Source organism: Falco peregrinus, chromosome 6 (genome assembly GCF_023634155.1).
Source record: "Falco peregrinus isolate bFalPer1 chromosome 6, bFalPer1.pri, whole genome shotgun sequence".
NCBI lineage: Eukaryota > Metazoa > Chordata > Aves > Falconiformes > Falconidae > Falco > Falco peregrinus.
In genome coordinates this window covers 15595714-15620486 of record NC_073726.1, presented here as the reverse complement: position 1 = coordinate 15620486, position 24773 = coordinate 15595714, and the positions used below count along the sequence as shown (strand labels likewise).

Below are 24773 nucleotides of genomic sequence, written 5' to 3'. Positions count from 1 at the left end.
TGGGGTAAGGAATATATTTTAAGCTAAAGGTGTTACACTATGCATAATACAGATTGTGGTCAAGAACGCGTAATACATAAATCGCAATTAAGCATTAAATTTGTCTCAGAAAATAATATGCTCTTTCATGTCGCAACAAAATTACTACATTAAAACACACATTATTCCTCTTCAACTGAGCAAATCCTGATGGTTGATTCTCTGTGTGAGTTTTTAAAGAATGGATAAACTGCTTCGGAGAATGCACAGTCTTGAAACGTGAACATCACAGACATGTTGGTGACATTGAAAAAAGTCAGAGTTTTCTCTTCACAGTTAAGGAAAACCCCAACTTTCCTGGGATTTTCCTGCACCTCTAACTGTGTCCATGGATCGGTTCTTGCCCAGCAAAATTTAACACTTAAGCCCAGAGCCCAGAATCCTTCTTTAGGTGACAGAGTTATTCTTCCTTTCCTTGGGGCGGATTTCCTGGCTACTCCCAGGTCCCAGTCACTGCATTTTCCCACGTCCACCTCCCAGTAATGCTTGCCGGAGGAGAAACCTTCTGAGCCCAGCACGCAGACAGAGGAATCAAAACTGCCCTCATGGAGAGTCACTTTCTGGACCTGTGATTGATACGTGAAACTCTTCTTGTCCCCAGCAATAGACAAGTTTGGATGGGCTGTGTCCCAATCAACCACGATGTCATCTGTAAAAAACAGGTATTTGGGGCTTTCTAAACACTTTTCTAAAGAGAAGAGAAGGAAAGGGTGCTGCACTGCAATTCATTCTGAAAATCTGCCTACAACGTCATTCTGAAAATCTGCCTGTAACGGTCTGGAAAGACCTCTTACCCCCAGGGAAGGACTGCTCTCAGGCATACGCATTACACTTTCACTCTCAACTATGTCACAGCCCAGTGAAATACCTATGCACCACTGCAATAAAAGGCATTTGTAGACTCACGGTCCAGCCCATGCTCAGCACTGCTTCTGCAGTAGTCACAGATGTCACGCCATTGAGTACAGACATGAGTAAGTGCAGTGTTTTACCTGTATAGCCACGAGCCTTTCTGAATTCTGAAAGCAAATAGGAGAGACAAAAAGGAAAAAAACCAAGGGTGAGAGAAAGCAAATTCAGAACATTGACTGGAAAAAATTTCCAACTCCAAGCTGAGACATCCCAGGCTGAGACTAAACTCTGCAGGTTAACGGCTGCTCAGATTCCCTCTTGCCCTCTCCAGCGCTGTGATTACCTGTGGGGGCTGGAGAAGGATCTGAGGCTGGGCTGAGTTTCCCGCCTGGGGACTACTTTCTCTCTCAGGTCCCACTCTGCCGCCTTGCCAGTGTTTTGGGTGGATGTCCCACCTGCCACGCTGCACATTTCACAGCATGTGAGACCCCTGGTCAGCACCCCGGAATGTCCAGAGACACAGAAAGGGACCAGTCCCCTTTGTGACACTCCGCGGAATAAATGTCAGCCACTTCTTGTGGATTTCTCGGGTGGGGTTGGATACAAAGGAAGAGCTTGGGGGAATTGTCAGTAACCCTCTGAAGAGAGGAGGCACTGCGCTTCCCAGAGAGTTTCTGGGTACGTGCAGCCGTGGCAGCTTTGTACCTGAGAGGGTGGGCAGGGAAGGAAGGCAGGGGAGATGTGGCAGGCAGAGAGTCTGCTCTACAAACCAAGCTGCTGAGAAGTCAGATCGGACCCAGTAAACGTTAAATAATCGAAAGAGCCGAATCAGCCGAGCTTGTGCATTTCTGTATGGATGTGAAAAGGCGACCCAGCAGGGCAGGATCGTGAAGTCCTGACACGTGAGCTTAAGGGGTTAGCTCCAAGGCAGGCATTGATGCTCCCTGAAGTTGCATCTGACATGCTTCTGATTCTGGAAGGGATGTCTTCCCTACCCCATCATCACGCACCATCCGTGAGCCCCCACGTCTGGTTGGTGGCCCAGGCTCTGCAGCCCCATCAGCCCCATCACAGCCTTCCCTAAACGTACCCTTCCTTCACTCTCTGACCAACACCAAAGGCTCCACCAGCCACAACACCACAAGCAACACCCTGTGAAAACCCCTTAAATGCCACAACTGGGTGGCACGCAAGGCCTCCAGGGAGGCAGCGGAACTCACCAATCTCGTTCTTCTGCTGCTCTGCAAGAAGAGAGGGAGAACACCTTGCTTAGCACCTTGAATCAAAGGAACACTGGAGCACCCCAGTCACAAGAACATCCCACCAGCCCTTCTGAATGCCCGCTGGGGGAAAAGACATTCCAAGGAGCCCAGGAATAGCACAACCCTACCAAAGTCAACTCCCCATTACTGAGCCTACAGCACAGGCAGGGAAGGAAACTGAACCTGCACATCTGCACTTATTATTCTGCCTCCAAAAGCCAGTCCGTTCTGGAATAGTCCAACCCACGCATGGAGGAAAAGCTCCTCTGGCATGGTAGATGGCTCACACTATTGTGCGGTCAGGGGTGACTTCCCCTCCGCTATCCCACCCTGGAATCACCTCCCATGATTGTCTTGCTCACATGGCCCGCAGGGATTCAGAAGAACTCACCGATCCGCTTCTTCTGGTTCCCTGCAAGATTAGAGAGGGAAGAGAAAACACCTTGATTAGTGCCATGACTCCGTGGGATACATGGCAAACAGCATGTGTAAACCTCCTTTAGGAAGGCTGACTTGTCATCCATCAGGACATGTCCCCAGCCAGAGCTCCCCCAGGCACAGAGCCGTGGTGGCAGCGCATTGCCCGCAGTCCCCCTTCTCAGCACCCAGGGCTGCCCCTGCTTGCAGCTGAGGCTGCTCTGCACGTGAGGGCTTGGCAGAACGAAGGGAGAGCAATCAGGGCTTCCCAGGCACGAGCTGCTGCCAGCCGTGGGGACAGGGGCTCCCTTGCTTCTAGACACAGCAGCACCCAATACCTGCACAGGATGACACCCACTGTCCTCCCACCCACTCCCCACCGCTCACAGCACTGCCCCTGCCTGCCACAGACACCCTCAAGGGCTGCCACCTCCACCAGCATCACAACCACAGGACCCCATTCGCATGTCAGGTGCTGAGGGACATGGCGGAACCCCTTGACCAGCACCCAGCAAGCCAGAAACTTGCTGTAGGAGTAGCCCCACCACCCTGCCCCTTCTTTCTGGCTCACACAGGGAATTCAGCTATCAGTTTCTTGCTTCCCAGGACAACAGTATTCCCTTTCCCTGGGGATGGGTCCTCTCTCTTGGGCCACTGCTTCTATCCTTGACCGGATAGCAAAGAACTCAGAGCCTTCACAATGGTCATAAGTCCATAATAGGACCCCCAGGCACAAGGACATCCAATCACTCATGTCAAATGCGTGCTGGTCCAGGAGAATGGCCAAGGACCATGGGATTAGGGCTGTCCTGCCACTGTCAATGGTCCATGAAAGAGCTTGCACCATGGGCAGGGAAGCGCACTGCACCCTTACATTCACCCTCACTAATCTGTCGCTGAAATGTGTTGAAAGGAGAAGAATCCGTAAACAGTGATGCCACAGTATCTATTGGGTGTCCCACGACAGAATAAAAAGAGTCAAAACCCACCCAGGCACTGGCCTTCGGGGAAGACCTTGGTACAGCCAAATGCAGGGAGCACCAGCTACCAGGTTGAGCCTTGCACATTGGCAGGGTCCGTCAGTGTGGCACTTGGCGAGCAGTTGGCATTGCTGGAGCATCCCTCCTCATCTGCCTCAAGGCCCTATCACTGTGCCAAAGGCATTTAAGAAACAGAAACACTCACCGTTTCTTGCATGGAGGTCCTCTGTTGAGTCACCGTGGTCACAGGAGAAGACACATGAAATCAGAGAAGACAGATAACGTCCTTGTAGTGGGCTGAGGGACACGGCACCTCCCTTGACCAGCATCAAGCAAGCCAGAAGCTGGAGTAGCTCCACCACAACCACCCTGCCCCTTCTGTCTGGCTCACAAAGGGAATTCAGCCTGGCAGATTCCTGCTTCCCAGGGGATGGTTTTCCCTTTCCCTGGGCATAGATCCTCTGTCTTAGTCCATCGCTTCTCCCCTTGACTGAATAGCAAAGAACACAGTGCCTTTCCAATGGGAAGAAGTTCATAATAGGACCCCCAGGCACAAGAACACCCCATCAGTCATGCCAAATGTGTGCTGGAGTAGGAGAATGGCCAAGGACCATAATTAGTACTTCTCTGCCAGTGTCAAGGCTCTATGAAAGAGCTTGCACCACCACAACACACTAAACATTCGCTTTTATTAATCTTCCACTTGAACTGTGCTGAAAGGCAAAGAGTCCAAAAATACTAATTCCCAAAAAGCCAATGGCAGGCCAACCACAAAATGGAAGAGTCAATGTCCACCCCACCACTGGCCATTGGGGAAGATCTTTCTTGGTAAAGCCAAAGTCAGGGAGTACTTGCTGACAGGTTGAGCCTTGTGCTCTCTCAATGTGGCACACAGGGAGTATTTGGCATTGCTGGAGCATCTCTCTTCACCTGATTCATGGCCCTATCACTGTGCTAAAGGCATTTAAGAAACAGAAACACTCACCGTTCCTTGCATGGAGGTCCTCTGTTGAGTCACCGTGGTCACAGGAGAAGACACATGAAATCAACAGAGGCTGAGGGACACGGCACCTCCCCTGACCAGCACCCAGCAAGCCAGAAGCTGAGGTAGCCCCACCACAATCACCCTGCCCCTTCTGTCTGGCTCACACAGGGAATTCAGCCTGGCAGATTCCTGCTTCCCAGGGGATGGTTTTCCCTTTCCCTGGGGACGGAACCTATGACTTGGGCCAACACTTCTCCCCTTGACTGAACTGCAAAGAATACAGAGCTTGCACAATGGACACAGTAACAGGGTCCCCAGTCAGAAGGTCATCTAATCAGTCATGCCAAATGCGTGCTGGTCCAGGAGAATGGCCAAGGACCATGGGATTAACACAGTCCGGACATTGTTCAAGGCATCACTAATGAGCTGCACTATGGGCAGGTAAAGCGCACGACACCCTGAATTTGCATCCTTGCTGAGCTGCCTCTGAGACTGTGCTGACAGGCAAAGGCTCTGGAAATGGCAATGCCGCAGAAGCGATTGCAAGATCCCCCACAAAAAGGAAGAGTCCAAACAATTCACAGCTGGCCATGGGCACCGCCCCTGCAGAGCCAGAGCCACGGAGCACCAGCTGCCAGGTTGAGCCTTGCACATTGGCAAAGTCTCTCAGCGTGGCACTCGGGGAGCTGCTGGCATTGCTGGAGCATCCCTCCCCTCCCAGCCCAGGGCACTAACTCAGGCAAGGACAGCGTTTGCACAAGCGGAAACACTCACCATTCGTTGCACGCAGTTCATCTGCAAGTCACCATGGTCACAGGAGAAGAAGACATGAAGTCAGGACAGGACCCACAAGATCCCTACAAGCCATTTCCCTCTGGGACTGTCCAACCCCAGGGAGTGATGAACAACAAATCTGGCATGCAGGAGAGTTCATGCTCCTTTGGAGCTCCTCATCATGTGGCCCTCAGAAGCATTTTTACCAACGACGGCACAGACCCAAATCCCTTTAAGTAGCCAGGGTTCCTCAGGGACATGGGCTCTCTGCCCCATCACACACACTGTGGCCTTCCCTCAGCATCTCCTTCCTTCATGCTCCTGCCCCCAACAGAGCCTCCCGCAGCCTGGGCATCACCAGCCACCCGCCACGGCAACCCATCTGCCTTGTGGCAAGGGCCATGGGTGCCTTTAGAGGCCCCTTCCCCAGGGACAGTCGGTGACAGGAAGGGGAGGGAAAGCCAGCAGAGATGGCCTCCAAGCCAGGTGTCTCTCAGCATTCCTGACACCGGTCATGCTCCACGGTGCAGGCTCTCCTGGCTGTCCTGTGGGGTGAGGGCTGACTTGTCCTCCACTCTCCTCCCACCCTGGCGCCCCATCCCACAAACTGCTCACACACACGGGCCCCAGGGAGTCAGCGACACTCACCAATCTCCTTCTTCTGTAGCTCTGCAAGAAGAAAGGGTGAAAAGAGGACACACTGATTAGCACCCAACCTCCAGTGAAGATGGCTGTAAATCCTGGGACACGTTCAGCAAAGCAGATCCCTTCTCCTCCAAACCCACATGCAGCCAGAGCTCCCCCAGGCACGGAGCCGTGGTGGCAGCGCATTGCCCGCAGTCCCCCTTCTCAGCACCCAGGGCTGCCCCTGCTTGCAGCTGAGGCTGCTCTGCACGTGAGGGCTTGGCAGAACGAAGGGAGAGCAATCAGGGCTTCCCAGGCACGAGCTGCTGCCAGCCGTGGGGGCAGGGGCTCCCTTGCTCTGGACACAGCAGCACCCAATACCTGCACAGGATGACACCCACTGTCCTCCCACCCACTCCCCACCGCTCACAGCACTGCCCCTGCCTGCCAAAGACACCCTCACTGGCTGCCACCTCCACCAGCATCACAACCACAGGACCCCATTCGCATGTCAGGTGCTGAGGGACACAGCACCTCCCCTCAACCAGCACCCAGCAAGCCAGAAACTTGCTGTAGGAGTAGCCCCACCACCCTGCCCCTTCTTTCTGGCTCACACAGGGAATTCAGCTATCAGTTTCTTGCTTCCCAGGACAACAGCATTCCCTTTCCCTGGGGATGGGTCCTCTCTCTTGGGCCACTGCTTCTATCCTTGACCGGATAGCAAGGAACTCAGAGCCTTCACAATGGTCATAAGTCCATAATAGGACCCCCAGGCACAAGGACATCCAATCACTCATGTCAAATGCGTGCTGGTCCAGGAGAATGGCCAAGGACCATGGGATTAACACAGTCCGGACATTGTTCAAGGCATCACTAATGAGCTGCACTATGGGCAGGTAAAGCGCACGACACCCTGAATTTGCATCCTTGCTGAGCTGCCTCTGAGACTGTGCTGACAGGCAAAGGCTCTGGAAATGGCAGTGCCGCAGAAGCGATTGCAAGATCCCCCACAAAAAGGAAGAGTCCAAACAATTCACAGCTGGCCATGGGCACCGCCCCTGCAGAGCCAGAGCCACGGAGCACCAGCTGCCAGGTTGAGCCTTGCACATTGGCAAAGTCTCTCAGCGTGGCACTCGGGGAGCTGCTGGCATTGCTGGAGCATCCCTCCCCTCCCAGCCCAGGGCACTAACTCAGGCAAGGACAGCATTTGCACAAGCGGAAACACTCACCATTCGTTGCACGCAGTTCATCTGCAAGTCACCATGGTCACAGGAGAGGAAGACATGAAGTCAGGACAGGACCCACAGGATCCCTACAAGCCATTTCCCTCTGGGACTGTCCACCCCAGGGAGTGATGAACAACAAATCTGGCATGCAGGAGAGTTCATGCTCCTTTGGAGCTCCTCATCATGTGGCCCTCAGAAGCATTTTTACCAACGACGGCACAGACCCAAATCCCTTTAAGTAGCCAGGGTTCCTCAGGGACATGGGCTCTCTGCCCCATCACACACACTGTGGCCTTCCCTCAGCATCTCCTTCCTTCATGCTCCTGCCCCCAACAGAGCCTCCCGCAGCCTGGGCATCACCAGCCACCCGCCACGGCAACCCATCTGCCTTGTGGCAAGGGCCATGGGTGCCTTTAGAGGCCCCTTCCCCAGGGACAGTCGGTGACAGGAAGGGGAGGGAAAGCCAGCAGAGATGGCCTCCAAGCCAGGTGTCTCTCAGCATTCCTGACACCGGTCATGCTCCACGGTGCAGGCTCTCCTGGCTGTCCTGTGGGGTGAGGGCTGACTTGTCCTCCACTCTCCCACCCTGGCGCCCCATCCCACAAACTGCTCACACACACGGGCCCCAGGGAGTCAGCGACACTCACCAATCTCCTTCTTCTGTAGCTCTGCAAGAAGAAAGGGTGAAAAGAGGACACACTGATTAGCACCCAACCTCCAGTGAAGATGGCTGTAAATCCTGGGACACGTTCAGCAAAGCAGATCCCTTCTCCTCCAAACCCACATGCAGCCAGAGCTCCCTCAGGCACGGAGCCGTGGTGGCAGCGCATTGCCCGCAGTCCCCCTTCTCAGCACCCAGGGCTGCCCCTGCTTGCAGCTGAGGCTGCTCTGCACGTGAGGGCTTGGCAGAACGAAGGGAGAGCAATCAGGGCTTCCCAGGCACGAGCTGCTGCCAGCCGTGGGGGCAGGGGCTCCCTTGCTCTGGACACAGCAGCACCCAATACCTGCACAGGATGACACCCACTGACCTCCCACCCACTCCCCACCGCTCACAGCACTGCCCCTGCCTGCCACAGACACCCTCAAGGGCTGCCACCTCCACCAGCATCACAACCACAGGACCCCATTCGCATGTCAGGTGCTGAGGGACACAGCATCTCCCCTCAACCAGCACCCAGCAAGCCAGAAACTTGCTGTAGGAGTAGCCCCACCACCCTGCCCCTTCTTTCTGGCTCACACAGGGAATTCAGCTATCAGTTTCTTGCTTCCCAGGACAACAGTATTCCCTTTCCCTGGGGATGGGTCCTCTCTCTTGGGCCACTGCTTCTATCCTTGACCGGATAGCAAAGAACTCAGAGCCTTCACAATGGTCATAAGTCCATAATAGGACCCCCAGGCACAAGGACATCCAATCACTCATGTCAAATGCGTGCTGGTCCAGGAGAATGGCCAAGGACCATGGGATTAGGGCTGTCCTGCCACTGTCAATGGTCCATGAAAGAGCTTGCACCATGGGCAGGGAAGCGCACTGCACCCTTACATTCACCCTCACTAATCTGTCGCTGAAATGTGTTGAAAGGAGAAGAATCCGTAAACAGTGATGCCACAGTATCTATTGGGTGTCCCACGACAGAATAAAAAGAGTCAAAACCCACCCAGGCACTGGCCTTCGGGGAAGACCTTGGTACAGCCAAATGCAGGGAGCACCAGCTACCAGGTTGAGCCTTGCACATTGGCAGGGTCCGTCAGTGTGGCACTTGGCGAGCAGTTGGCATTGCTGGAGCATCCCTCCTCATCTGCCTCAAGGCCCTATCACTGTGCCAAAGGCATTTAAGAAACAGAAACACTCACCGTTTCTTGCATGGAGGTCCTCTGTTGAGTCACCGTGGTCACAGGAGAAGACACATGAAATCAGAGAAGACAGATAACGTCCTTGTAGTGGGCTGAGGGACACGGCACCTCCCTTGACCAGCATCAAGCAAGCCAGAAGCTGGAGTAGCTCCACCACAACCACCCTGCCCCTTCTGTCTGGCTCACAAAGGGAATTCAGCCTGGCAGATTCCTGCTTCCCAGGGGATGGTTTTCCCTTTCCCTGGGCATAGATCCTCTGTCTTAGTCCATCGCTTCTCCCCTTGACTGAATAGCAAAGAACACAGTGCCTTTCCAATGGGAAGAAGTTCATAATAGGACCCCCAGGCACAAGAACACCCCATCAGTCATGCCAAATGTGTGCTGGAGTAGGAGAATGGCCAAGGACCATAATTAGTACTTCTCTGCCAGTGTCAAGGCTCTATGAAAGAGCTTGCACCACCACAACACACTAAACATTCGCTTTTATTAATCTTCCACTTGAACTGTGCTGAAAGGCAAAGAGTCCAAAAATACTAATTCCCAAAAAGCCAATGGCAGGCCGACCACAAAATGGAAGAGTCAATGTCCACCCCACCACTGGCCATTGGGGAAGATCTTTCTTGGTAAAGCCAAAGTCAGGGAGTACTTGCTGACAGGTTGAGCCTTGTGCTCTCTCAATGTGGCACACAGGGAGTATTTGGCATTGCTGGAGCATCTCTCTTCACCTGATTCATGGCCCTATCACTGTGCTAAAGGCATTTAAGAAACAGAAACACTCACCGTTCCTTGCATGGAGGTCCTCTGTTGAGTCACCGTGGTCACAGGAGAAGACACATGAAATCAACAGAGGCTGAGGGACACGGCACCTCCCCTGACCAGCACCCAGCAAGCCAGAAGCTGAGGTAGCCCCACCACAATCACCCTGCCCCTTCTGTCTGGCTCACACAGGGAATTCAGCCTGGCAGATTCCTGCTTCCCAGGGGATGGTTTTCCCTTTCCCTGGGGACGGAACCTATGACTTGGGCCAACACTTCTCCCCTTGACTGAACTGCAAAGAATACAGAGCTTGCACAATGGACACAGTAACAGGGTCCCCAGTCAGAAGGTCATCTAATCAGTCATGCCAAATGCGTGCTGGTCCAGGAGAATGGCCAAGGACCATGGGATTAACACAGTCCGGACATTGTTCAAGGCATCACTAATGAGCTGCACTATGGGCAGGTAAAGCGCACGACACCCTGAATTTGCATCCTTGCTGAGCTGCCTCTGAGACTGTGCTGACAGGCAAAGGCTCTGGAAATGGCAGTGCCGCAGAAGCGATTGCAAGATCCCCCACAAAAAGGAAGAGTCCAAACAATTCACAGCTGGCCATGGGCACCGCCCCTGCAGAGCCAGAGCCACGGAGCACCAGCTGCCAGGTTGAGCCTTGCACATTGGCAAAGTCTCTCAGCGTGGCACTCGGGGAGCTGCTGGCATTGCTGGAGCATCCCTCCCCTCCCAGCCCAGGGCACTAACTCAGGCAAGGACAGCGTTTGCACAAGCGGAAACACTCACCATTCGTTGCACGCAGTTCATCTGCAAGTCACCATGGTCACAGGAGAAGAAGACATGAAGTCAGGACAGGACCCACAAGATCCCTACAAGCCATTTCCCTCTGGGACTGTCCAACCCCAGGGAGTGATGAACAACAAATCTGGCATGCAGGAGAGTTCATGCTCCTTTGGAGCTCCTCATCATGTGGCCCTCAGAAGCATTTTTACCAACGACGGCACAGACCCAAATCCCTTTAAGTAGCCAGGGTTCCTCAGGGACATGGGCTCTCTGCCCCATCACACACACTGTGGCCTTCCCTCAGCATCTCCTTCCTTCATGCTCCTGCCCCCAACAGAGCCTCCCGCAGCCTGGGCATCACCAGCCACCCGCCACGGCAACCCATCTGCCTTGTGGCAAGGGCCATGGGTGCCTTTAGAGGCCCCTTCCCCAGGGACAGTCGGTGACAGGAAGGGGAGGGAAAGCCAGCAGAGATGGCCTCCAAGCCAGGTGTCTCTCAGCATTCCTGACACCGGTCATGCTCCACGGTGCAGGCTCTCCTGGCTGTCCTGTGGGGTGAGGGCTGACTTGTCCTCCACTCTCCTCCCACCCTGGCGCCCCATCCCACAAACTGCTCACACACACGGGCCCCAGGGAGTCAGCGACACTCACCAATCTCCTTCTTCTGTAGCTCTGCAAGAAGAAAGGGTGAAAGGAGGACACACTGATTAGCACCCAACCTCCAGTGAAGATGGCTGTAAATCCTGGGACACGTTCAGCAAAGCAGATCCCTTCTCCTCCAAACCCACATGCAGCCAGAGCTCCCCCAGGCACGGAGCCGTGGTGGCAGCGCATTGCCCGCAGTCCCCCTTCTCAGCACCCAGGGCTGCCCCTGCTTGCAGCTGAGGCTGCTCTGCACGTGAGGGCTTGGCAGAACGAAGGGAGAGCAATCAGGGCTTCCCAGGCACGAGCTGCTGCCAGCCGTGGGGGCAGGGGCTCCCTTGCTCTGGACACAGCAGCACCCAATACCTGCACAGGATGACACCCACTGACCTCCCACCCACTCCCCACCGCTCACAGCACTGCCCCTGCCTGCCACAGACACCCTCAAGGGCTGCCACCTCCACCAGCATCACAACCACAGGACCCCATTCGCATGTCAGGTGCTGAGGGACACAGCACCTCCCCTCAACCAGCACCCAGCAAGCCAGAAACTTGCTGTAGGAGTAGCCCCACCACCCTGCCCCTTCTTTCTGGCTCACACAGGGAATTCAGCTATCAGTTTCTTGCTTCCCAGGACAACAGTATTCCCTTTCCCTGGGGATGGGTCCTCTCTCTTGGGCCACTGCTTCTATCCTTGACCGGATAGCAAGGAACTCAGAGCCTTCACAATGGTCATAAGTCCATAATAGGACCCCCAGGCACAAGGACATCCAATCACTCATGTCAAATGCATGCTGGTCCAGGAGAATGGCCAAGGACCATGGGATTAGGGCTGTCCTGCCACTGTCAATGGTCCGTGAAAGAGCTTGCACCATGGGCAGGGAAGCGCACTGCACCCTTACATTCACCCTCACTAATCTGTCGCTGAAATGTGTTGAAAGGAGAAGAATCCGTAAACAGTGATGCCACAGTATCTATTGGGTGTCCCACGACAGAATAAAAAGAGTCAAAACCCACCCAGGCACTGGCCTTCGGGGAAGACCTTGGTACAGCCAAATGCAGGGAGCACCAGCTACCAGGTTGAGCCTTGCACATTGGCAGGGTCCGTCAGTGTGGCACTTGGCGAGCAGTTGGCATTGCTGGAGCATCCCTCCTCATCTGCCTCAAGGCCCTATCACTGTGCCAAAGGCATTTAAGAAACAGAAACACTCACCGTTTCTTGCATGGAGGTCCTCTGTTGAGTCACCGTGGTCACAGGAGAAGACACATGAAATCAGAGAAGACAGATAACGTCCTTGTAGTGGGCTGAGGGACACGGCACCTCCCTTGACCAGCATCAAGCAAGCCAGAAGCTGGAGTAGCTCCACCACAACCACCCTGCCCCTTCTGTCTGGCTCACAAAGGGAATTCAGCCTGGCAGATTCCTGCTTCCCAGGGGATGGTTTTCCCTTTCCCTGGGCATAGATCCTCTGTCTTAGTCCATCGCTTCTCCCCTTGACTGAATAGCAAAGAACACAGTGCCTTTCCAATGGGAAGAAGTTCATAATAGGACCCCCAGGCACAAGAACACCCCATCAGTCATGCCAAATGTGTGCTGGAGTAGGAGAATGGCCAAGGACCATAATTAGTACTTCTCTGCCAGTGTCAAGGCTCTATGAAAGAGCTTGCACCACCACAACACACTAAACATTCGCTTTTATTAATCTTCCACTTGAACTGTGCTGAAAGGCAAAGAGTCCAAAAATACTAATTCCCAAAAAGCCAATGGCAGGCCGACCACAAAATGGAAGAGTCAATGTCCACCCCACCACTGGCCATTGGGGAAGATCTTTCTTGGTAAAGCCAAAGTCAGGGAGTACTTGCTGACAGGTTGAGCCTTGTGCTCTCTCAATGTGGCACACAGGGAGTATTTGGCATTGCTGGAGCATCTCTCTTCACCTGATTCATGGCCCTATCACTGTGCTAAAGGCATTTAAGAAACAGAAACACTCACCGTTCCTTGCATGGAGGTCCTCTGTTGAGTCACCGTGGTCACAGGAGAAGACACATGAAATCAACAGAGGCTGAGGGACACGGCACCTCCCCTGACCAGCACCCAGCAAGCCAGAAGCTGAGGTAGCCCCACCACAATCACCCTGCCCCTTCTGTCTGGCTCACACAGGGAATTCAGCCTGGCAGATTCCTGCTTCCCAGGGGATGGTTTTCCCTTTCCCTGGGGACGGAACCTATGACTTGGGCCAACACTTCTCCCCTTGACTGAACTGCAAAGAATACAGAGCTTGCACAATGGACACAGTAACAGGGTCCCCAGTCAGAAGGTCATCTAATCAGTCATGCCAAATGCGTGCTGGTCCAGGAGAATGGCCAAGGACCATGGGATTAACACAGTCCGGACATTGTTCAAGGCATCACTAATGAGCTGCACTATGGGCAGGTAAAGCGCACGACACCCTGAATTTGCATCCTTGCTGAGCTGCCTCTGAGACTGTGCTGACAGGCAAAGGCTCTGGAAATGGCAATGCCGCAGAAGCGATTGCAAGATCCCCCACAAAAAGGAAGAGTCCAAACAATTCACAGCTGGCCATGGGCACCGCCCCTGCAGAGCCAGAGCCACGGAGCACCAGCTGCCAGGTTGAGCCTTGCACATTGGCAAAGTCTCTCAGCGTGGCACTCGGGGAGCTGCTGGCATTGCTGGAGCATCCCTCCCCTCCCAGCCCAGGGCACTAACTCAGGCAAGGACAGCGTTTGCACAAGCGGAAACACTCACCATTCGTTGCACGCAGTTCATCTGCAAGTCACCATGGTCACAGGAGAAGAAGACATGAAGTCAGGACAGGACCCACAAGATCCCTACAAGCCATTTCCCTCTGGGACTGTCCAACCCCAGGGAGTGATGAACAACAAATCTGGCATGCAGGAGAGTTCATGCTCCTTTGGAGCTCCTCATCATGTGGCCCTCAGAAGCATTTTTACCAACGACGGCACAGACCCAAATCCCTTTAAGTAGCCAGGGTTCCTCAGGGACATGGGCTCTCTGCCCCATCACACACACTGTGGCCTTCCCTCAGCATCTCCTTCCTTCATGCTCCTGCCCCCAACAGAGCCTCCCGCAGCCTGGGCATCACCAGCCACCCGCCACGGCAACCCATCTGCCTTGTGGCAAGGGCCATGGGTGCCTTTAGAGGCCCCTTCCCCAGGGACAGTCGGTGACAGGAAGGGGAGGGAAAGCCAGCAGAGATGGCCTCCAAGCCAGGTGTCTCTCAGCATTCCTGACACCGGTCATGCTCCACGGTGCAGGCTCTCCTGGCTGTCCTGTGGGGTGAGGGCTGACTTGTCCTCCACTCTCCTCCCACCCTGGCGCCCCATCCCACAAACTGCTTACACACACGGGCCCCAGGGAGTCAGCGACACTCACCAATCTCCTTCTTCTGTAGCTCTGCAAGAAGAAAGGGTGAAAGGAGGACACACTGATTAGCACCCAACCTCCAGTGAAGATGGCTGTAAATCCTGGGACACGTTCAGCAAAGCAGATCCCTTCTCCTCCAAACCCACATGCAGCCAGAGCTCCCCCAGGCACGGAGCCGTGGTGGCAGCGCATTGCCCGCAGTCCCCCTTCTCAGCACCCAGGGCTGCCCCTGCTTGCAGCTGAGGCTGCTCTGCACGTGAGGGCTTGGCAGAACGAAGGGAGAGCAATCAGGGCTTCCCAGGCACGAGCTGCTGCCAGCCGTGGGGGCAGGGGCTCCCTTGCTCTGGACACAGCAGCACCCAATACCTGCACAGGATGACACCCACTGACCTCCCACCCACTCCCCACCGCTCACAGCACTGCCCCTGCCTGCCACAGACACCCTCAAGGGCTGCCACCTCCACCAGCATCACAACCACAGGACCCCATTCGCATGTCAGGTGCTGAGGGACACAGCATCTCCCCTCAACCAGCACCCAGCAAGCCAGAAACTTGCTGTAGGAGTAGCCCCACCACCCTGCCCCTTCTTTCTGGCTCACACAGGGAATTCAGCTATCAGTTTCTTGCTTCCCAGGACAACAGTACTCCCTTTCCCTGGGGATGGGTCCTCTCTCTTGGGCCACTGCTTCTATCCTTGACCGGATAGCAAAGAACTCAGAGCCTTCACAATGGTCATAAGTCCATAATAGGACCCCCAGGCACAAGGACATCCAATCACTCATGTCAAATGCGTGCTGGTCCAGGAGAATGGCCAAGGACCATGGGATTAGGGCTGTCCTGCCACTGTCAATGGTCCATGAAAGAGCTTGCACCATGGGCAGGGAAGCGCACTGCACCCTTACATTCACCCTCACTAATCTGTCGCTGAAATGTGTTGAAAGGAGAAGAATCCGTAAACAGTGATGCCACAGTATCTATTGGGTGTCCCACGACAGAATAAAAAGAGTCAAAACCCACCCAGGCACTGGCCTTCGGGGAAGACCTTGGTACAGCCAAATGCAGGGAGCACCAGCTACCAGGTTGAGCCTTGCACATTGGCAGGGTCCGTCAGTGTGGCACTTGGCGAGCAGTTGGCATTGCTGGAGCATCCCTCCTCATCTGCCTCAAGGCCCTATCACTGTGCCAAAGGCATTTAAGAAACAGAAACACTCACCGTTTCTTGCATGGAGGTCCTCTGTTGAGTCACCGTGGTCACAGGAGAAGACACATGAAATCAGAGAAGACAGATAACGTCCTTGTAGTGGGCTGAGGGACACGGCACCTCCCTTGACCAGCATCAAGCAAGCCAGAAGCTGGAGTAGCTCCACCACAACCACCCTGCCCCTTCTGTCTGGCTCACAAAGGGAATTCAGCCTGGCAGATTCCTGCTTCCCAGGGGATGGTTTTCCCTTTCCCTGGGCATAGATCCTCTGTCTTAGTCCATCGCTTCTCCCCTTGACTGAATAGCAAAGAACACAGTGCCTTTCCAATGGGAAGAAGTTCATAATAGGACCCCCAGGCACAAGAACACCCCATCAGTCATGCCAAATGTGTGCTGGAGTAGGAGAATGGCCAAGGACCATAATTAGTACTTCTCTGCCAGTGTCAAGGCTCTATGAAAGAGCTTGCACCACCACAACACACTAAACATTCGCTTTTATTAATCTTCCACTTGAACTGTGCTGAAAGGCAAAGAGTCCAAAAATACTAATTCCCAAAAAGCCAATGGCAGGCCGACCACAAAATGGAAGAGTCAATGTCCACCCCACCACTGGCCATTGGGGAAGATCTTTCTTGGTAAAGCCAAAGTCAGGGAGTACTTGCTGACAGGTTGAGCCTTGTGCTCTCTCAATGTGGCACACAGGGAGTATTTGGCATTGCTGGAGCATCTCTCTTCACCTGATTCATGGCCCTATCACTGTGCTAAAGGCATTTAAGAAACAGAAACACTCACCGTTCCTTGCATGGAGGTCCTCTGTTGAGTCACCGTGGTCACAGGAGAAGACACATGAAATCAACAGAGGCTGAGGGACACGGCACCTCCCCTGACCAGCACCCAGCAAGCCAGAAGCTGAGGTAGCCCCACCACAATCACCCTGCCCCTTCTGTCTGGCTCACACAGGGAATTCAGCCTGGCAGATTCCTGCTTCCCAGGGGATGGTTTTCCCTTTCCCTGGGGACGGAACCTATGACTTGGGCCAACACTTCTCCCCTTGACTGAACTGCAAAGAATACAGAGCTTGCACAATGGACACAGTAACAGGGTCCCCAGTCAGAAGGTCATCTAATCAGTCATGCCAAATGCGTGCTGGTCCAGGAGAATGGCCAAGGACCATGGGATTAACACAGTCCGGACATTGTTCAAGGCATCACTAATGAGCTGCACTATGGGCAGGTAAAGCGCACGACACCCTGAATTTGCATCCTTGCTGAGCTGCCTCTGAGACTGTGCTGACAGGCAAAGGCTCTGGAAATGGCAGTGCCGCAGAAGCGATTGCAAGATCCCCCACAAAAAGGAAGAGTCCAAACAATTCACAGCTGGCCATGGGCACCGCCCCTGCAGAGCCAGAGCCACGGAGCACCAGCTGCCAGGTTGAGCCTTGCACATTGGCAAAGTCTCTCAGCGTGGCACTCGGGGAGCTGCTGGCATTGCTGGAGCATCCCTCCCCTCCCAGCCCAGGGCACTAACTCAGGCAAGGACAGCGTTTGCACAAGCGGAAACACTCACCATTCGTTGCACGCAGTTCATCTGCAAGTCACCATGGTCACAGGAGAAGAAGACATGAAGTCAGGACAGGACCCACAAGATCCCTACAAGCCATTTCCCTCTGGGACTGTCCAACCCCAGGGAGTGATGAACAACAAATCTGGCATGCAGGAGAGTTCATGCTCCTTTGGAGCTCCTCATCATGTGGCCCTCAGAAGCATTTTTACCAACGACGGCACAGACCCAAATCCCTTTAAGTAGCCAGGGTTCCTCAGGGACATGGGCTCTCTGCCCCATCACACACACTGTGGCCTTCCCTCAGCATCTCCTTCCTTCATGCTCCTGCCCCCAACAGAGCCTCCCGCAGCCTGGGCATCACCAGCCACCCGCCACGGCAACCCATCTGCCTTGTGGCAAGGGCCATGGGTGCCTTTAGAGGCCCCTTCCCCAGGGACAGTCGGTGACAGGAAGGGGAGGTAAAGCCAGCAGAGATGGCCTCCAAGCCAGGTGTCTCTCAGCATTCCTGACACCGGTCATGCTCCACGGTGCAGGCTCTCCTGGCTGTCCTGTGGGGTGAGGGCTGACTTGTCCTCCACTCTCCTCCCACCCTGGCGCCCCATCCCACAAACTGCTCACACACACGGGCCCCAGGGAGTCAGCGACACTCACCAATCTCCTTCTTCTGTAGCTCTGCAAGAAGAAAGGGTGAAAGGAGGACACACTGATTAGCACCCAACCTCCAGTGAAGATGGCTGTAAATCCTGGGACACGTTCAGCAAAGCAGATCCCTTCTCCTCCAAACCCACATGCAGCCAGAGCTCCCCCAGGCACGGAGCCGTGGTGGCAGCGCATTGCCCGCAGTCCCCCTTCTCAGCACCCAGGGCTGCCCCTGCTTGCAGCTGAGGCTGCTCTGCACGTGAGGGCTTGGCAGAACGAAGGGAGAGCAATCAGGGCTTCCCAGGCACGAGCTGCTGCCAGCCGTGGGGGCAGGGGCTCCCTTGCTCTGGACACAGCAGCACCCAATACCTGCACAGGATGACACCCACTGACCTCCCACCCACTCCCCACCGCTCACAGCACTGCCCCTGCCTGCCACAGACACCCTCAAGGGCTGCCACCTCCACCAGCATCACAACCACAGGACCCCATTCGCATGTCAGGTGCTGAGGGACACAGCACCTCCCCTCAACCAGCACCCAGCAAGCCAGAAACTTGCTGTAGGAGTAGCCCCACCACCCTGCCCCTTCTTTCTGGCTCACACAGGGAATTCAGCTATCAGTTTCTTGCTTCCCAGGACAACAGTATTCCCTTTCCCTGGGGATGGGTCCTCTCTCTTGGGCCACTGCTTCTATCCTTGACCGGATAGCAAGGAACTCAGAGCCTTCACAATGGTCATAAGTCCATAATAGGACCCCCAGGCACAAGGACATCCAATCACTCATGTCAAATGCGTGCTGGTCCAGGAGAATGGCCAAGGACCATGGGATTAACACAGTCCGGACATTGTTCAAGGCATCACTAATGAGCTGCACTATGGGCAGGTAAAGCGCACGACACCCTGAATTTGCATCCTTGCTGAGCTGCCTCTGAGACTGTGCTGACAGGCAAAGGCTCTGGAAATGGCAATGCCGCAGAAGCGATTGCAAGATCCCCCACAAAAAGGAAGAGTCCAAACAATTCGCAGCTGGCCATGGGCACCGCCCCTGCAGAGCCAGAGCCACGGAGCACCAGCTGCCAGGTTGAGCCTTGCACATTGGCAAAGTCTCTCAGCGTGGCACTCGGGGAGCTGCTGGCATTGCTGGAGCATCCCTCCCCTCCCAGCCCAGGGCACTAACTCAGGCAAGGACAGTGTTTGCACAAGCAGAAACACTCACCATTCATTGCACGCAGTTCATCTGCAAGTCACCATGGTCACAGGAGAAGAAGACATGAAGTCAGGACAGGACCCACAGGATCCCTACAAGCCTGCACAGGATGACACCCACTGACCTCCCACACACTCCCATCCACTCACAGCACTGCCCCTGCGTGGCATGGACACCCTCACTGGCTGCCACCTTCACCAGCATCACAGCCATATGCCCTCCTTGGCATGTCAGGTGCTGAGGGACACAGTGGCACCTCTTGACCAGTACCCAGCAAGCCAGAATCCAGAGTAGCCCCAACACAAGCACCTGCCTTTTCTTTCTGGCTCACACTGGGAATTCAGCCTGGCAGTTATCCGCTTCCCAGGACAACAGTATTCCCTTTCCCTGGGGATGGATCCTGTGACTTGGGCCACTGCTTCCTCCCTTGTCTGAATAGCAAAGAACACAGAGCCTGCTAATGGACGCAGTAACGGGGGCCCCCAGGCACAAGAATATCCCACCAATCATGCGGAATATATGCTGGGCCAGGAGAATTGCCTAGAACCAAGGGACAAGCACCATCCTCTCACTTTCATGTGTCCATTTATAACCTTGCAGCTTGAGCAGGTAAGCACACTAAACCTTTGCTAATCTGCCACTGAATCTATACTGAAGGCAAAAACTTCCTAAACAGAAACTCCACACTAGTTCTTGCAAGGCACCCCACAAAAGTGAGGGGTTACAATCACCCCACAACTGGCCATGGGGCACTATCTTGGCAAAGCCAAAGCCAGGGAGCACCAGCTGCCAGGTTGAGCCTTGCACATTGGCAGGCTCTCTCAACATGGCACTTGGGGAGCAGTTGTCATTGCTGGAGCATCCCTCCCCACCTGCCTGAAAGATTTATGGCAGTGGGGAAGTGAGAAAGACGCAGCTTTTTTATGCCGTTTCCCTGATGTGTCACCATTGTCACTGGAGGAGAAGACATGAAGTCAGGACAAGAACCACAAGGTCTTTGCAAGCCAGACCCCTCAAATACTGCCCACTCCAGGGAATGAAGAACAACAGCTCTGGCATGGGGGACAGTTCATGCTCCTTTGGAGCTACTCATCACCTGGCCCTGACTGGGATTTTTGCCACCAGCCATAAACACTCACAGCCCTTCCTTCAATGGAGCCCAGTCAGTTAGAAAGCCCCCCAGTCGTTACAGTATCACACCATTCTGTTCAAATGCAGGGTAGGTATGAAGAGAAGGAACCTCATGAACAGAACAAATATTGCACTGTCAAGATTCTACTAACGAGCTCGCACCATGAGCAGGCCAAGTCTCTATGTCCTGAACTTCAACACTTACTCTTAGAAAAGCAAGACATTGCAATCTTCCAGCAAGGCAATTCTGAAAGGCAAAACCACCAGAATTAGTAACTCCACCACAACTATTGTGTAACCCACACACAGAGTACGAAGAGCCAAAGTGCAGCCCATCACTGGCTCTGGAAATGAATCTTCACTGCCAAGAGGGACTGGCTCATGCGATCTCTGGCAGGGGGAAATAGCTTACCTGCTAAAATAAGGAGGACAAGGAGGCAGGGAACCCAGAAGAAATCACCGCTTTCTGAAAAATGGAGAACAAGCAATAGAAAAAATGAATCAGCTTTCTTGCGGTATAGCACACGCGTACACACAGTGGCTGTATATTCACATGATCTGCAGCATTTGAACATGGCTAGCAGAAGAACACTTTCAGCCAAATCATTCCTCAGGAAATGTGAAGAGGAACAAAAAAGTTCTCAAAGAAAGCTGAAATGAGCATTGATAGTTGCATTTTATATTCACTGCCTTGTGTCCAAGAGTCTTCCACAGACACACGCTGAAAACCACACTCGACATAAACTGGCAACTATTTGTCTTTTTCCTTGGGAAGTTTCTTACTGTCTTTTGCTTTTGCAGTTGGTCTCTAGTCTCTCATGCTATTCGAGGCCACTGTCTCTGAAGGGAGCAATATCGTTCTGAGTGATACCATCAAAATACATTAGCTTACGACAAGTTGTCCTCCAAAGCTTTCACTCAGAAGAAATTTCAGAGGACAGCTCGGCCTTAACATCGCCTTTCAGGCAGAATCGCCCCCTAGTAGCCTCATGCCAAAGTCTTTCCTTCTCGGTACAACTCTCAGCAGCTGGCACCCTGAAGAGCTCTCACAAAAACTTCTCTGCAGCATCAAAAAACAGAGATTCATGCTGGGAGACAGGCTAGTGTGCACTTATCTCATGGGCCCACTGTCTTCCTGGCTTTCCTGGGGTCAGCAGACGCTCTTCTCATTGCAGCCACACTCCTGGCAGTTGGGTTCAGTGACTTCCTCAAAGCACTGAGTAATAGACTGTTCTTAGGCAAAACCCCGTTCCCGAACTCTTGTACCCGTTTAGTCTATATAGTATGAGATTGTCTCAACTTTCTTCAGAGGTATGTGGTCTGCATTGTATACTGAACAGTCCTGCTTAAGTAAGTATGACTGAAGGAGCCCAGCTCACTGCAAGGAGGAGGGCAGCTCCATCTGGAGGTAAGGACCTTTGTTTCTGAGAATCTGAAAGCTGTCCAGGAAGGATAAAGGATATGCCTGGACTATGGAGACATTGCCAGCATCCTAGCCCCCCCAACACCTCTGTCAAACCCTCCCATTGCCTGGTGTCATACATAAGCAACCGTAGGAAGATGGACTCCAGGGACGTCTAGATCATCAAAGAGTCAGGTGGATGATGACACCATGGCATTGTCTTTTCGTTGCAAACCGTAGTCTCTGTGTGTGTGTTAAGCAGCAATGAGTCAAATCATGTTGTAACTGAATGCTTGAAAGGTGTAAGAACCATGAGTAACACCACACGTGGGTTACCCCGTCTGGCTGAGACACCTCCTGCACATGAATAGAATACTTGATCTTGCAATTCTACCCTTTGCATCCTAGCCTCTCTCCTTGGTCAGCACGGCCAGCTGTGAGTTTTCGTAACACTCTCAATGGATGTCACTATGGTGTGTGGTGGGAAACTCAGTGAAATAATCCACAGCGTTTGGCCCCACCTTCTCACTTAGTGGAGGATGATGCAGTATGCGAGTGAGGAGAGAGTAGCTTTGCTTGCTCAGAGGATGCCAAGGTACATAAGTCTTAATTGCTGCTTACCTGACTGTTGAGGCACCTGTAGGCTGTGTTCCCTTTCAGCGGTCACAAACAAAGGTGGTGGCTGTGCACAGGGTATCTCAATGGAGCTTTCTATTGCAACACTATTGTCCGTCTCCTGTAGAATGCTGGTCAGGGCCAGTGAAAATAGGTCTTCCCAAACCATATATGATACACCCTGTTGCCTTAAAGGAGCTGGAGCGATTTAGCAGGAAATAACCCACTCCTGCCCACCTTCCATCTCTTCTCATTGAGGTGGGCAGTTGGGTGCATCTAGGTTTAACTTCTAGGTGATGTCTGATTTACCACCATCAGTCCAGTCATGTTTAATATGTATATTAAACCACCAAGGGCCTGGATACACTGATAGCAGTCTGCACTGCCAGGCCAGCCGTGGTCATGGACTAGCACTGCCACACTCTAGGGTTTGGTCATGTTCCTTGAGAAACTGCGACGACCAGCTACTTAACAGGGAAGTTTTATTAGCAACAGATAGGCATGTTCTTGGATCGCCGGTGATAGTCACTGTTTGCAAAAAAGCACGTGAAAATAAAATGTTTTAAAGTATAAAATCACTATAAAGTTACGACCAATATGGCTTGGCTACAAATACTCTTTTGCCATTTTCATTATGCATCCTTCGTGGCATTAAAAAAAGTCTTGTGCACTTACCTGTTGGTAGGACTGTCTTGGCTAGATATTTTTAAAAATACAGGAAGGAACAAGATGGCTCAAGTGACCACTGCCGCAGGAGCAATTCTGCAGTCCTGGGGAGACAGTAAGAAATGCCTTTCACCTTCTGGTGACCCCGCAAAGTCTGATAGAAGATGATAGGTAAATATAAGAGACTTTTTTTCTGGGTGTATTGGGTGTCTGTGGCCAGGTTTTGGTAGTAGTGCTTTGCAAGGGTTCCCCCTATGGTAAAAAAGTGTAAATTTAGGTGCACAGAGTCTCACCCAATGTTTCAAGAGGGTTTTTAGAGTAAAACGTTAGTATTTTGCTCCACCTAGAGATTTTCATGTGAACACTGAAAAAGTTAGACCAACCTAGACTGCCGCGTCACTAAGCTCAACGTGGGGAGAGCTTTCCTCAGAGCCCAGAGGCATCTCTGCTCCTGTGCAAAGTCTGCAGAACACACCTGGTGCTCCCTTCCCTGCGAGGGCTAACTCTGTGCACCTTTGCTTCCCTAACAAAGGAGAAGGTGAAGCATCAAAGAGTAGAAAGGGAAACTAGAGATGGATGCTGCAGAATGCCAAGACCCTTGTCCCAGTCTGCACTCACTTATTGATCTTTCTGTGGAATGATTAACTACTCTCCCCAATGCCGTCAGCTTTTCCAACATATAGAAAGAAGGAAGGAAGAATAAAAAGAATGTTAAAAGCTGCAGCAAAGTTACAGAGCCTTGGTTGGTTTGATTTTCTTCTTTTTCCTGTTCACGCTTCCCCATGTAAAGCTACAAGCTCTCAGGCACAGGCCACAACCTGTTTTTCAAAACGGAAAGACAAAACAAAGGCCACAGCTTTGCATGATTCACCAGCTGGAAAAGCTAGCAAAGGTGTACTGCTTGTACACACGAGTGTAAAAATCTGTATCCTTCCTATTGGTTATCTGCAGAATAAATTTATACCCGAGTTAGACTTGATCAGTTCAGATTATCTATGTCATGGGGTGTATATAGACGTCATATTGGTATATACCTAGCAGGCTAACCCAGAGCAAGCCTGTATTTCTGACACAAAGGGAGCACATGCATTTGCTTTCCGAAGCGGGAATGTGTTTCAGAACCAGCACATTGCAGTCCTCCAACCAGCCCCACGCATCACAACATTTTCAGCAAACTCTCTCAGTGGAGCAACCTCGCAAATAACCATTAGCATTTCAGTGACCTCTTTCTTTAATAAAATTGCTGGCGGATAGCCTCTGATTCCAAATCCAAATCATCCATCAGATTTACACGTCATTCTTCACGCTTAAGGAAGCAAAGAAAGAAGCCTTTTTAATTCCAGGCTGGAATCATGCCCTGGCGGTTGTCGATAGCAAACTACCAGCTCAATAATCAGGCAAACCCCTCCAAAAACCTCATCACGCACAATTCTCTTTCAGCCAGGCTTTAATTTCTTACCTGAAGAGCAGGACCCAAAGAACCCCTTTGAATTTCGGCGTGGATTATGGAAGTGAGGAGCCTTTGGCTTGTATTACCCGAAGGTAAGGGAGTTGACCTCGCTCCTTTCCTGATGGAAGCTTACAGGCGCTGAAACCTGAACGTTCACCAGGAGCAACTGTTTGCTCTTGAGTGCAATAGTCCAGCCCGTGCCTGCACGTACCAACCCCTGTAGCAGGAACAACCCAAGAGCCTGAATTGCCGGCACGCCTAGATCCAAGGTACAGTAAGAGGATTATGT

At 52.9% G+C, this 24773-nt stretch overlaps 2 protein-coding genes across 7 annotated transcripts in view; one reads left to right on the top strand and one right to left on the bottom strand.

Annotated features, from left to right (window-relative positions):
- On the bottom strand, positions 1 to 24689 carry LOC114013609 (butyrophilin subfamily 1 member A1-like). Of its 6 annotated transcripts, XM_055808091.1 has the most exons (15): positions 19230 to 19315; positions 16603 to 16623; positions 15823 to 15843; positions 13971 to 13991; positions 13197 to 13217; positions 12417 to 12437; positions 10565 to 10585; positions 9791 to 9811; positions 9011 to 9031; positions 5310 to 5330; positions 4536 to 4556; positions 2545 to 2565; positions 2112 to 2132; positions 1032 to 1058; positions 1 to 688 (listed from the first exon to the last, which is right to left on the bottom strand). In XM_055808091.1, the coding sequence occupies exons 1-15, from the start codon at positions 19234 to 19236 to the stop codon at positions 162 to 164; spliced, it is 813 nt and encodes a 270-aa protein (XP_055664066.1). In that variant the 5' UTR covers positions 19237 to 19315; the 3' UTR covers positions 1 to 161. The 6 variants fall into 6 exon arrangements, 1 of the variants encoding a protein (XP_055664066.1); XR_008747773.1 differs by lacking the exons at positions 1 to 688; positions 1032 to 1058; positions 2112 to 2132; ... (10 more) ...; positions 16603 to 16623; positions 19230 to 19315 and adding exons at positions 14585 to 14639; positions 17377 to 18045; positions 20557 to 20598; ... (1 more) ...; positions 23044 to 23138; positions 24494 to 24689; XR_008747776.1 differs by lacking the exons at positions 1032 to 1058; positions 4536 to 4556; positions 9011 to 9031; ... (6 more) ...; positions 16603 to 16623; positions 19230 to 19315 and adding an exon at positions 5958 to 6330 and having other exon boundaries at positions 550 to 688; positions 2112 to 2565.
- Positions 1 to 24773, top strand: part of LOC129784734 (butyrophilin-like protein 2) — a 37051-nt gene that overhangs the window by 3473 nt on the left and 8805 nt on the right. The gene's annotated exons all lie outside the window — the stretch shown is intronic.

What these genes read in the sequence shown, in the direction of transcription:
- LOC114013609 (XM_055808091.1), bottom strand. An exon ending in GGACCTCCATGCAAGAAACG is followed by an intron (nt 5,331 to 9,010) that starts GTGAGTGTTTCT and finishes GGTGACTTGCAG; the next exon opens with ATGAACTGCGTGCAACGAAT. An exon ending in GCAGCAGAAGAACGAGATTG is followed by an intron (nt 1,059 to 2,111) that starts GTGAGTTCCGCT and finishes ATTTGCTTTCAG; the next exon opens with AATTCAGAAAGGCTCGTGGC.